The sequence below is a fragment of the Neophocaena asiaeorientalis genome, unplaced genomic scaffold, assembly GCF_003031525.2.
Source record: "Neophocaena asiaeorientalis asiaeorientalis breed wild unplaced genomic scaffold, Neophocaena_asiaeorientalis_V1.1 scaffold19, whole genome shotgun sequence".
In the NCBI taxonomy this organism is placed as follows: domain Eukaryota; kingdom Metazoa; phylum Chordata; class Mammalia; order Artiodactyla; family Phocoenidae; genus Neophocaena; species Neophocaena asiaeorientalis.
This window is the reverse complement of record NW_020173388.1, coordinates 6,359,430-6,373,299: the sequence shown is the minus strand read 5'-3', so window position 1 is coordinate 6,373,299 and position 13,870 is coordinate 6,359,430. Positions and strand designations below refer to the sequence as shown.

Here is a 13,870-nt window from a genome sequence, read left to right as displayed (position 1 = left end):
AGCAAGTCAATTTGACTTAATAAGGAAACATACTCTCCTACATAATACGAGGTCCAGACACCTCACTGTAACCCACTACTGCTCTTGCCTGTAGCACCCTTGGCCACACCACCTTCAGTGTGTTACCTTCAACTTCTGGTTGCGAGCAACAAGGTCTGTCACAGTTTCAGGATATACATCAGAGAAGCTGGGGGAGGAGTGTAAGAGGAAAGGGAAAGTGTGTCTCTTCCTTGAATCTCTTCTCAAAAGCAAAGAAACTTGACCAAGAAACCCTAAGAAGACTTTTCTTTTGCCTCCCCGTTTCTAAAGCAACCACTGGCAAGGAAAACGGGATTCCAAGACTGGTTTGGTTTAAGCCTTGGACTAAGCTTGGGGTAGAAAGAATGCTGAGGCGTCAAGGTTAAATATATTGGCCATAATCAAAATATTATTTGTAGGACTTCCCTGGTGGCACAGTGGTTAAGAATCCGCCTGTCAGTGCAGGAGACACGGGTTCGAGCCCTGGCCCGGGAAGATCCCACATGCCATGGAGCAACTAAGCCCATGTGGCACAACTACTGAGCCTGTGCTCTAGAGCCCACAAGCTACAACTACTGAGCCCGTGTTCCACAACTACTGAAGCCCGTGCACCTAGAGCCCATGCTCCGCAACAAGAGAAGCCACCACAATGAGAATCCCGCGCACCACAAGGAAGAGTAGCCCCCGCTCACCACAACTAGAGAAAGCCCGCGCTTAGCAACTAAGACCCAACACAGGGCTTCCCTGGTGGCGCAGTGGTTGAGAGTCCGCCTGCCGATACAAGGGACACGGGTTCGTGCCCCGGTCCGGGAAGATCCCACGTGCCGCGGAGCGGCTTGGCCCGTGAGCCATGGCCGCTGAGTCTGCGCGTCCGGAGCCTGTGCTCCGCAATGCGGGAGGCCACAACAGTGAGAGGTCCGCGTACCGCAAAAAAAAAAAAAAAGATGGATTCAACTCTTCTCTCTTTTGCCACCTTCTCTGGGAAGCTCACATGTTCCTTTTGTAACTATCTTAGGCTTCTGTGGAGGTGGCATAGGGTAACAGTAAGCACTGACTTTACAGCCAAACTGCCGGGGTTCAAATATAGGCCCCCATCACTTGTGGGTGCCATGTTACTTAACCTCATTCCTCATCTATAAAAGGGGAGGATAGTAGAACTCACCTCATAGAGATGTTGTGAGCATTAAATAAGTTACTACACATAAAGTGCTCAGAATCATGCCTGTTACACAGTAAGTCCTCTTTAAGTGTGTGCTGTTATTATTAAGGGGCATCTACTGTTTCCGCCTGCCAATATCCTTTTCCCTTTCTTCTGATAAATGTTTCAGTTTCCCTTTGGAGAACCACCCCTCTGCCATGCCATCTGATCCTGACACAACTCTCAGTCAGTATGAACTGCTCCCGACCCCCATTGGGCAAAGGGTGACCACAAGGCCCAAGGTAGGCCAATCTTGCCTTTTCCCCTGGAATCTGACTCATAAGCAGAATGACTCAAGACAGAAAGCAGTTAAAATTCAGTCTCTCTGGTGTCAGTGCCTTGAAGAGCTTTTCCTGAGTTCTTGCCCCCTACGCCCCTGGAACTGTATAGTCCTTTACAAAATTTGATTAACAGTTCTTCCTTTGATTCTATTAGCTTTCCAATCCCCTTTAATAAATCCTCTTTTTGCTGAAATTAGCCAAGACTGATTTCTGTTGTTTGTGTAACCATTATGTTGAACAAATAGGCCTCCCCAAATTAAATCATGAAGTAACCTTATTTTTCTCTCTCATGTCTCTTTATAGCTATTCATGAGCCTAGCTTCTCTGGCCCCTGCATACACAGCGTATAAGTTAAGACAGTGGCTCAGAAATCAAACATTCTGGGCTCAAATTCTAACTCCAAGCCCTGCTAGCTATGTTACTTAATGTCTTTCTGCCTCAGCTTCCTTATCTGTAAAATGGAATAAAGACACCTATCTCATTGGGTTATTTTAAAACTTAAATGACTTCCCAAATGTAAAATGCCTGGAAGTGTGCTTGGCACACAGTAAGTCCCGAAAAATGTTATAGAGCTGATGGCAGTGGTGTCCAGTGAGATGTCCTTTTTCCTCACAACCTATCACATTAGGCCCTGACCATTCTTGTTTCCACACCTATGCTCATGCTAGCCCTCTTTCCTTTTCTAAATCCTTCAAGACATAACTGAATCAAGCACCACCATTTCCACAAAGCCCACACTGATCTACAAAGACCACATTAACCTGTTACTTCACTTACAGGAATTATAATCTGTAGTAGACACATGAGTCTTGATTTCATATCTTTCTACTGTTTTTTAATTGTACCTGTATCTAAATCATGACTAGAATAAGAAAAGTGTTCCTTGAAGGCAAGAATGACATTTTATATTATTCTATGTCCTTCACATTACTTACTCCAGAGTAAGGCTCATAGTAAGTCCTTAATAATTAACTTTTGAATGGCCCTCTGAGCAGCTAAAAATATTTCCAACCATGATTACTTCTGGGTTTGCATAGCTCCAAGCCCTTAGGCCTATGTTTTAGTACATATGTTGCCAAAGTGAGCACAGGGCCTTTGCTTTTATTAAAGTGTACATAAGCATACAAAAAAGACAGGGTACAGAACTTTCTTTTTTCTTCCCACACTGGCCCATACACACTGGGCATCCAGTAAATGTCATTAACTAACTACAAAAAAGCTGAAAACTTCAGGAGCTGGAAATTCATTCCAAATATGATAGGAAATTCCAAATGTATCTGTTACTGTTAAGATTGGAAACTATACGGCTGAAAGGCCCTCTTTTGTTTAAAACTTTAAAACTTGGAGATAAGGGAAACGGATACTCACACATTTTTTCTCTTCTAATATTTTTTTTTTCTCAAGAACTGTTGATGAAGGACAAAGTAGAAAAGGTAACTATTGTATCTTTCTATTGTCATGTTTCTGAAGAAATATTCTTTTATTTTTGGAACTCTGCATAACATAAAGTACCCCATCTTCTTTCTCTGGTTTCTCCAACCATGTGAAAAAGTATACGTAGAAATAAAAACATTTCACACTGATGCCCAAGAGTATATCACTTACATATAAAAAGATGGCACTGTTTCAGAGCTCTGTGGGCAGTATTTTAGTCATGTGGAAAAGGCAACTGGGAAAGAGAACTTGAGTAAGCCTAGCCTCAACTCCACGTGAAGCTGTCTGTGGGTGCGTAAACTGACTCACTTAGCTGACCCTGGGAACAAGTTTACATTACATCCAAATGACACCTCTACAAAATTCCATACTTTTTGGCTTTCGTTGTTTAATGAATATGGTTATTTCAAAGTTAAGAAAAAATTCTTTTTTCTAAATGCTATCCACTATGAATTTTTCAACCAGACTGATTCTTCATTGTTTCCTTTCTACAGGAACAATGTACAAGAGAAAGAAAAGGGAAGAGAAAGAAAAGGATGAGAGAAAAAACTACACATCTTACTTGGATTGTGCGAGACAGCCGGGTGCAACCATGTTCTGATTCTCCTCCTCGGCCTGGAGTGCAGTGAGTTCCACCATGTTAACCATCACATCATTGGTGTGGCCCGGAAGCTGGGGAAGCACTGAAAGGATCTTCTCCACCAAGTTGTCTCCATGATGTCCAACCGCCCCTGTTTAAGCAGACAAGAAAATATGAACTCACAAAATGGGAGGAAAAAGCAGCTAAATTAATGTTCTATAATACCCCTTCTATCAAAAACAGTATCCATTTTTAGCTTCTGTTACACAAATCAATAACATAAACCTAACATTCTGCCCTTAGTAACACTAATCAATCTCACAATTACCTACAATATGTATGTCTTGTGTGTTGGACTTAATGGTCCCTGGGAGCAGGCACTGTGTCTGCTCTGGTTACTGCTATAATTCCCGGCACCTAGCATAGTGCCTACACATGGTAGGCATTAATATGTATTTAGTGGATAAATAAATAATAAACATTTGGAAGGTCACGTAAATGGCGTGATAGGATGACACTATCCTGAAAGTTTAGAGCCAAAAGGATTTTCTTTATTTTACTGATGAAGACCTTAAGACCCAGAAAGGCTTAGAGACCTGACCAAGAATAGCAGATCTCCCCTTTGCCAGAAGTTTATCTTCATCATGGCGACCATTTATCTAGTTCACCCTCTACCCACCATGTCTAGCAGGCAACTTGGCAGCTAGTAGGCTCACTAATTATTTGTTAATGAAGGAAAGAACAAATGAATGAATAGTAACAGTTTGCAGTGATAAAACCATTTATATAGTGCTTTCTGTGTACCAGGCACTGCTCTAGGTGCTTTACATATATTAATTCTTTTAATAACAAATGAATTAATAAGCTCAAATTAAAATTCAAGACCAATGACACAGTTTAATGCTTTTTCCATGAGACCAAGTTATCTTTCCAAAAGCCATCAATGCTTGTAAGACATGATTCCAACAACGGGTGCGACTGGCCAAATCAACTTGTTTTGATCCCACCCACTTCAAATCAATTAATATTTTACTTCCTAATGTCTATCTCTATTGTTTTTGCCATGTCATATTAATTGCACAGAAGAACTAGGTAGAAAAGACTAAACCAGAAATCCAAGGAATCATTGTCAGCACCATCGTCTTCTTCGTCACAATAGCTAATATTTACTGAGAGCTTATGACGTACCAGGTATTAACTTCCATACTGTACATTTATTATCCACTTAATTCTTAGAACAACTCTAATAGGTAGGTATTATTATGCTCATTGACAGAGTAGAAGATTCAGTTTAAGTAACTTGCTCACAATTATATATGCTGTAAATTACAGAGCAAGAATTCAAACTCACGAGGCAGAACTCCAAAAACCACGCCATTAAAAAAAAAAAAAAAAACAATCAGGCCCATAAAAATGACTTAAGACAGAACCAGCATGAGTGCTTCTAATGTGGCTTCCGATGCTAAAGAAAAGAGCTCTAATTCTACCAGTAAAATATTCACTTATTAGGCCTGGAAGGAACCATGTCTTATTTACGTTGTCTATAGTTTATGGTTGTCTCCCCAGCACTCACACTACAAGCTACTCGTTAAATACTTGCTGAATGAATGCCTAGTGACTATAAGTGGCCCTGAGATCCACAGGGCAGTCAGAAGTCTCTAAGTGGATAATATCTTTAAGCCTGGAAAGAATGGAGATACGACGATTACACCATAGCATCATTTCTCTCTCCACTAGTGACCTCCTCACTTATTTGAAAACTTCCACTCATCACTACAATAACTCTTCTTTGAACCTGGTGCCCAAATTCTGAGCCCTGCCCCCAAGCTATTCTTATTTTTATTTGCCATTCACAGACACATGGTACAGACAAGTAGTCTGTATGTTCTGCCTTTCTTTCCTAACTTCTTTAGCCCCTACAATCTAGCTGTTACTCACTCTTCCTCCCTATGCTAAATGCAGGGGTCTTTGGCAGGTCTCAGTTCATTAAACCTTTGGCAAATTAAAACTGTTGACTAATCCAGTCCTCCTGAAACTCTCCAAATATGAGAAGTCAAGACATGACATGCTTACTTTTCCTTAAGGTTTAATAGCTAATAGTTATTTTTACAGAACCAATGTATCACTTACATCCTTAAAATATTACATACTAACACCCTAAATGTTCAGAAGTAGAGGAGTAGTTTTTTAAAATTATGGCATATTTACTGAAGCAGTTCTCAAATTGTGATTTTTATTTTCTTCTATTTATTTATAGATTCTAAACTTTCTATGGTGAACATATTCTCCCGTTGTAATGAAATGAAAAAACATGCTATACACACATATAAATATCCCAAAATTTTACCAAGGGTTATCTTTGAATGGTAGGACTTCGGTTGATGTAAACTCTACCTAAAATTAATTTTTCCCCTGTGTTTTCTGCAAGGAGCACATGAGACTGACCTAAATTAATTAGAAAAATAATTTACACTCTTTCAGAAACTGTTGAAAATATTATATATGAGAATTAACAAAATGCCAAATTTACATGAGCAGGATTACTCAACTTTTTAGGTTTAGTCAAAAGGAATGTGTATTTAACATGTGTGATAATGAAGGATAAAGCAGGTATAGGCTTTCAACTCATGTCCTGCTCTTCCCTGAATACAGTTTGTTGCATGTCCAGCTTTAGAGGGTTCAATATACATTTTTAAAATTTAATTAGTGCCTGTTACATGACTCAAACATAGACTAAGCATTTGGGGCCTCTCAATGTCACAGTAACTTCAGATTCTTCCTCTATGAAATGAATAAAATGCCAAGATTTGTATCACACTTAAATTTTCAGAGAGCTTAATTTTTCCGTTATTATAGAAATTTTAAAGTATTATTTAAGACGCTGAAGAGTGGAAGTCAAGCTGAACCCAGTTATTTTTCCCTGTCCAACTGTTAATCTAGCCAAGAGCAATGGGGTCTAGTCTGGCCAGAGAATGGTTTATTTCCCAATGCCTTCTTTTCTAAAGAGGGTATAGGAACAAGAAATTGGATACATGGGCTCTAGTGGTCCCATCCTCCATTAGCACCTTGCGTGATCTGAGGCAACTTCCAAAAACGTGGTGCTATTTTACCAAGCTAAAAACTCAGAGTTGGTCCAACCAACACCTAAATATCTTTGAAGCTCAGTATTTGAGATCCTAAATTCAGTCAACTGTTTCAAAGGCTAAACTTTTATAGTTAACAGCACCGGAAAAATAGCCATCCTGTATGACCCTGGGGATCATATGTGAATGTACGTGCCAGTATCATCATCATAAGGCATATAACATCTACACTTGCCTCTACTTATAAGGAATAAAGTAAGAAGCAAGAACTGAGACATCGTCACAAGAGCTCAGTCATACTGTAGTAGGGCTTAAAGATAAAAACACAAGAGCCTTCTCTACATTTCACAAACAGGATATTTTGGGATTATAAACAGTGTCCCTTTGTGTTGAGACAGGGTTACTGGATTCTTGGAATTAGTATATTCAAAAACTCACCTCCTGGGACTTCCCTGGTGGCGCAGTGGTTAAGAATCCGCCTGCCAGTGCAGCGGACGCGGGTTCGAGCCCTGGTCCAGGAAGATCCCACACGCCGTGGAGCAACAAAGCCCGTGCGCCACAACTACTGAGCCTGCCCTCTACAGCCCACGAGCCACAACTACTGAAGCCCCGCACGCCTAGAGCCTGTGCTCTGCAACAAGAGAAGCCACTGCAATGAGAAGCCCGCACACTGCAACGAAGAGTAGCCCCCGCTTGCTACAACTAGAGAAAGCCACGGGCAGCAACAAAGACCCAACACAGCCAAAAATAAAAATTAATTAATTAAAAAAAAACTACACAATACACAAATCTTAAAAAAAAAAAAAAACACCTCACCTCCTTTCTGATTCCCCATGACTCTTTCTTAAGAATATTTGACCGTCTTTCATTATTTTGAGATGTTTCAGTATTTGATGACATTTCTGTCTTCTAAGAACAGAATATTTCATTATTGCTCCTGATGTTTCCTTCTAAGTAGAAGGACAACAATTAGCATAACATTTCTGAACTTGCCTCACCTCCTTCAATCAATCCCTTTTCCCTTGGGTTGTCAGGTTCTACTCATTCTGCCTAGGATAGGTTCTGCCCTTGGAAAGAGGGCACTCTGGTCCACTCCTGATGCTGAGTGGGTAAGCCTTCCAACCCAAGAATTTGGTGTTAGGAATCTCACTTGCCCATAGATGGAAGCCACATTCTTTAAGGTTCACTGTACCCACCATAAAACTGGTATTTGGGCCTCTGCCTGCCAACTCTTTATTCCATATTCAATTTAGAATCTGGATGGTTAAAGGAGCATTAGTTATTAGTTACTCTTTAATACTACCATTTCTAACACTACCTATGGTTGGCTCATATCAGTCAAATCTAGTACAAAGGGGATGTATTAAGGTAGATAATACATACTAGTCAAAAGGCTGTTTCAGTTTGCCATATACCAGGTAGGACTTTGGGGGGATGGAGGCAGGAGAATAATAAGGCAGTACTCATATAGGTTTATTCAGTAAGTAGTTTTCACCACACAGTAATTTTAGATAAAAGTCACATAGCATTCATTATACTGTCCCTAACTTAAATCTTCTCCTACACTCCCTCTTTCTGTGAATGGATTCTGAAATTGCCCAGGCTAGAATACTTGGCATGTCTTCAAATTCTTCTTAACCTTCTACCATTATATCAGTCACCACTCTATTAATTCTCTCACTTAAATACTCAACTACTCCTTTCTTCATCCTTCCTATTACTGACTTGGTATAAATTCACATCATTTCTTACCTAGATATTATAATAGTCTCCTGATCAATAATCTCCTAGCTGCCAGTATTTTTTGCTTTTATCTCAAGGAGCCCACTGCTCCTAGGCTGGGCTCCTCTATGGGTGCATGGGAGGGTTGAATTTTATGAGAAATATTTTAAGTTTATGCTTTTATCTAGATAATCCACAACTTTGACCAGTTGCTCAAAAAAAAGTTGCTTAATTTCAAAACAGTTAAGAATCACTGGAAAAATAAAAAAAATCACTGCACACCACACAGTATAAGTTAGTTGAGCCGACAGCTATCAATGTTATTCCTCTCTACACACTTTAAGGATACAGCCCAACTGATGAACAAATTAACAAACTGTGCTACATCCATACACCTGAATATTACTCATTAATAAAAAGGAGTGAACTACTGATAGAAGCTACAACATGGATGAATCTAAACCGTATTATGCTAAGTGAAAGAGGCCACTCAAAAGGTTATATACTATATGACTGCATTTATATGACATTCTTGAAAAGATAAAACTCTAGGGACAGGAAATGGTTCCATGGTTGCCAAATATGAGAGTAAGAGGACAGACTGCCTACAAGGGGTACAAAGGGAATTTTTTGGAGTGATGGCACTCCTCTTATACCTTGATTGTGGTGGGTGGTTACACGACTATATGTTGTTTGACAGAACTACACACTATATAGGATGAATGTTGCTATATGTAAATTATACTTTAATAAACTTGACTATTAAAAACAGCAAGCAAAACAATAACAAAAAACCTACCCATCCCCCCTCAGTTCCCACTTTGGAATCAATAAATCCATCCATCACATCATCCACCAGAGAACTCATTCAACAGAAAATCTGTACATGCACTTTGCCTGCCTAAAAACTTATTATGGCTCCTCACCAAGCATGAAATTTAAAGCCTTTATCTTTCCTCATCATCTTTATCACCCTTCCCTCCTGATCTCTTACCTCTCTCTCAGTCATTCATCCCAACCTTAAGCTCTACTAAAAAATTACCTAAAAAGAATTCCCAGAACAACCTATGCTCCTTCTTACATGTTTGCACACATAGGGAGCTTCTAAAAGAATACTGGTTCCAGACTCTGCCCAGACCACTTTTAAAAATCAGACTTTCTGGGGTGGTTCGAATGTGAGACCCACTGGTCTAGAAATGGCCACCCCTTAAGAGAATATTTGTACCTAAACCCTATGAAGGCACATATCATTCATACGTGAATTTGCTAAGCTTTGTGCTTCCTCATAGATCATGAGTTCCTCATAGACAAGAGTCTTAACTGTTTGATCTTTATGCGTGCACTTCTCAAACTTAACGGCACATTCAGATCACCTGAGGATCTCGTTAAAATTGTGATTCTTAAGCCTGGGGTGAAGCCTGGGATTCTGCATTTTTAATTAGCTTCCAGTTGGGCTTGAGGCTGCCAGTCCCCAGGACACACTGAATAAGGAGGCTTTATGTCACTATCACCTAGCACAGAGCCTGCATATAAAAGTTGCTCAATAAACATTTATGAAATGAATTGAAATCATCCATGTCATTCTTTACACTCCCCTAAGTAACCAAAATTGTAGTGATCTTGCAGGATTATACAGAAAGACTCTTTCACTTACTGCACTTCATTTTTTTTTCTCTAGGTATGACAGAATACAGTTCTTGACAAATGGTTAATTCTAACCAACTCTCACTTACTTTAGTGGCAGATAATAGGTCAGGTAGTAAAATTCTTCTGGGTTACATGTATGGCAAATTACTCTTATACTTATGTTCTTAGTCTTATACTTAGGGGGAAAACATACATTTAAAAGAATAAAACATTAAATCATTTTAAAGGCATATCATTAATTAATAAAAGTATTAATACACATATTCCCCATTATGTACCAGGCAGTGTTCTAGGAGCTAGACATGTTAACTTATTTTACCCTCTCAGTCTTCTGGTGGGTACTATTATCCTCATTTCACAGATCAGGAAACTGACTTATGACTAGGGAGGGGCAGAGCTAAGGCTACTGTAACTAGCCACTCATGCCTATTATACAACCTAGATAAGTGGTAGCAGTTACCATATATTGAGGATCTACTGCAATCCCCTTACTCCTTACATATATCATCCTGTATAATGTAAATCTGAGCATGTCATATCACAGCTCAAAACCCTCCAACTTTCCCATCATACTTTGGTTTTTACTCTAAGTCTTTACTTTGCCCTACAATGCATTACTTCTGCCTATCTCTCCAACATTATCTCCTATCACCACCCTCCTTGCTTGCAGCGCAAGCTGAAGGAAGCCACACGAGCCTCCTCAAACATGTCAAGCCTATTCCCACCTCAGGTCCTTTGCACTTGCCATTCCCTGGGTCTTATATGTTCAATACCAAGGCTGTCACATGGCCTGCTTCCTCTCTCCTGTCAATCTCTGCTCAAATGTCACATCCTCAGAGAGGTCTTCCCTAGCTATGCTATCTAAAATGGAAATCCAAGCTTCGCTGGTGGCACACTGGTTAAGAATCTGCCTGCCAACGCAGGGGACACAGGTTTGAGCCCTGGTCCAGGAAGATCCCACATGCCGCGGAGCAACTAAGCCTGTGTGCCACAACTACTGAGCCTGAGCTCTAGAGCCTGCGAGCCACAACTACTGAGCCCACGAGCCACAACTACTGAGGCCTGCATGCCTAGAGCCCGTGCTCTGCACCAAGAGAAGCCACCGCAATGAGAAGCCTGCACACCGCAACAAAGAGTAGCCCCAGCTCAACGCAACTAGAGAAAGCCCGCGCACAGCAACAAAGACCCAATACAGCCAAAAATAAATAATTTTTTTAAAGCTTAAAAAATAATTAAATAAAATAAAATGGAAACCCTATCACTTTTTCATCTCTTATCTACTGTTTTAGTTATATAATGGATGGATGGATGGATGGATGATTTCATATGTTTCCAACAGCACTTCAAGGTCACTCTTTACCCCTGTTTACAAATGAGAAAACCCTAAAAAGGCTCAATGAGAATCAAACAACAAGTAAGTCACTAAGCTAAGACTTGAAGTTATTATACTGGTCTGGATCTAACACCTGCAATCTAGTCAGAGCCTTAAATGGCTTCTCAATTGTTCCTCATACCTATGCTTATTTTAAACAGTATCCTCTGAACCCTAAAATAGAGATATTAATTGGTTATTTTGCATTTTGTGGAAAATCAGATTGGGGGAGATGGGGGAGGAAAGAATAAGTCACTTCTTTGAATACTAAGGCAGCACCAGAGTCCAACAACTGTGTTTAGTCTTGGAAGGTGCTAGCTTCTAGAGGCCATATCAGCATCATCTCTACTAACCAGGACGATGATAGCCTCACATATGAGAGAGATTATGAGCACAGGCTCTAGAGCAAGCTGCCAAGGTTCAAACCCTGACTCTGCCATTTACAAGCTGTGTGATCTTGGGTAAGTTAGTTAACTCCTATATGTCTCCGTTTCCTCATCTGTGAAATGGGGATAATTATAAAAGAATTATTATGAATATTAAAGGAGTTTATATATGTAGATTGCTGAGAAAAGTAGTATGCTCTCAAATGTTAGCCACTATTAATAGTCTCAAATTTCAAGACTTTAACAAAATAATATACAATCACACCTTAAAGCAAATATAAATGCACAAGTATACCATAATCCCAGGATTAAGAACCGCCCATTGGATTGGGAGTTAACCTTTAACTGACTAAATTTAATTTAAAAGTTTACATGAAACTAAAATTCAGGAGAATTGAACCAAGAAAGGAAATTTATTTCCCAGGGTTACCGCCACCTCCTATCTTTTGATCTTGAACTTGTAGACTATCAACAAAGCTCTCTAGTCGATCTCAAGAGCCAGAAAGAATGGAAAGAAAACCAGACTCAAACTTTTCGAGATTCATAAATCACATCTACCCTTTTAATTGTCCCTTGAAACAAATTAGAAGCCAGAACAGTCTGTAGAATGCTGTATTTAAATCCCCTATGCAAACATGCCTGAAGCAGTCTGCAGAGACACAAGCTCCTGTGTGGGCTAGACATGGTAGAAGTATGCCAAAATCGTAGCGACAGACACTGGTGGCCATTTACTTCTCAAACAATTGCAACAAACTTTCTCTATTTTTCAGCCCTGAGAGCTTATCAACTGCTTCAAGGGAGCAAGGAACTTGTCTATCTTGTTCACCACTGTTTCCCTAGACCTGGAACAACGCTTGGCACATAGTAGGCACTCAATAAATGTTTACTGAAAAAACAAACCCCAACTATTAGATAAAGCGATATTACTTTCAGCAAAGATGATGACAAAAAGAGAAATTTCTCAAAATTGTAAGCATGATATTAACACTGCCGTATATTTATGAACTATTGGAGGTTATTTTTGGTAGTGTCAGTTTTACATCCAAGAATATATACATAGGCATATAAATCTTCTAATGGTAAATTATCAAAACTGGCATCCAAAATATTTAACAACAAATAACAAATTAATATACTAGGTATATAAATTAACATCTAAATAAAAAACTAAAAATGTATTTCCCTTTGGCCGCTATATTAAAACTGCTGGAGCCCCCCTGGTGGCGCAGTGGTTGAGAGTCCGCCTGCCGATGCAGGGGACACGGGTTCCCACATGCCACGGAGCGGCTGGTCCCGTGAGCCATGGCCGCTGAGCCCGCGCGTCCAGAGCCTGTGCTCCGCAACGGGAGAGGCCACAACAGTGAGAGGCCCGCGTACAGAAAAAACTGCTGTCACCTAATTTAAATTGAAATTCAAACCATTCAAGTCATTCCGATCATTTCCAATTACCTTTTGACTTTTAGAAACTGTTGGTGTAATCATCTATATGCTACAGCTATCCCTGGCTAAACAATGCCCCACATTCTGTCTAAACCACAATATGATGCAAGAAACCACACCGGTATATGTATAGCTGATTCACTTTGCTGTACAGCAGAAACTAGTATAGCATTTTTAATCAACTGTACTCCACTAAAAATTTAAAAAAAGAAAGAAAAGAAACGACGCCAATTTTTTTTTTTTTTCTTTTCAGAACGCGGACCTCTCACTGCCGCGGCCTCTCCCGTTGCGGGGCACAGGCTCCGGACGCGCAGGCCCAGCGGCCACGGTCCACGGGCCCAGCCGCTCCGCAGCACGTGGGATCCTCCCGGACCGGGGCACGAACCCGCGTCCCCTGCATCGGCAGGCGGACTCTCAACCACCGCGCCACCAGGGAAGCCCCACGCCAAATTCTTGTAACAAGTCATGAGCTCCCCAGCTCCTTATGCTTGTTGCATCCAGGAAAGATCAGTAAAAATATTGAGCGTGGTGATCGGGTATGTTCCTGGACGCCAGAGCCTGGATCAAGGTTGGAAAGCACCCGCGCCAAAAATAGTGCCACCAACACCACCTACCCTACCACCCCGTCCAATTTTGGGCCACTCTGGAGCAGAGGAGAAGTGCTGCGTCTCTACAACCATCACTACCAGCATGAGTTCCCTCTGCTGCC

General features: G+C 40.5%; 1 protein-coding gene across 1 annotated transcript in view; it reads right to left on the bottom strand.

The window, feature by feature from the left end:
• The window catches only part of SCFD2 (sec1 family domain containing 2), a 394,218-nt gene that overhangs the window by 375,018 nt on the left and 5,330 nt on the right, over positions 1 to 13,870 (bottom strand). Inside the window, exon 2 of the mRNA XM_024746720.1 lies at positions 3,494 to 3,662. Within this exon, the coding sequence (XP_024602488.1) occupies positions 3,494 to 3,662 (169 nt within the window). The remainder of the gene's footprint in view (positions 1 to 3,493; positions 3,663 to 13,870) is intronic.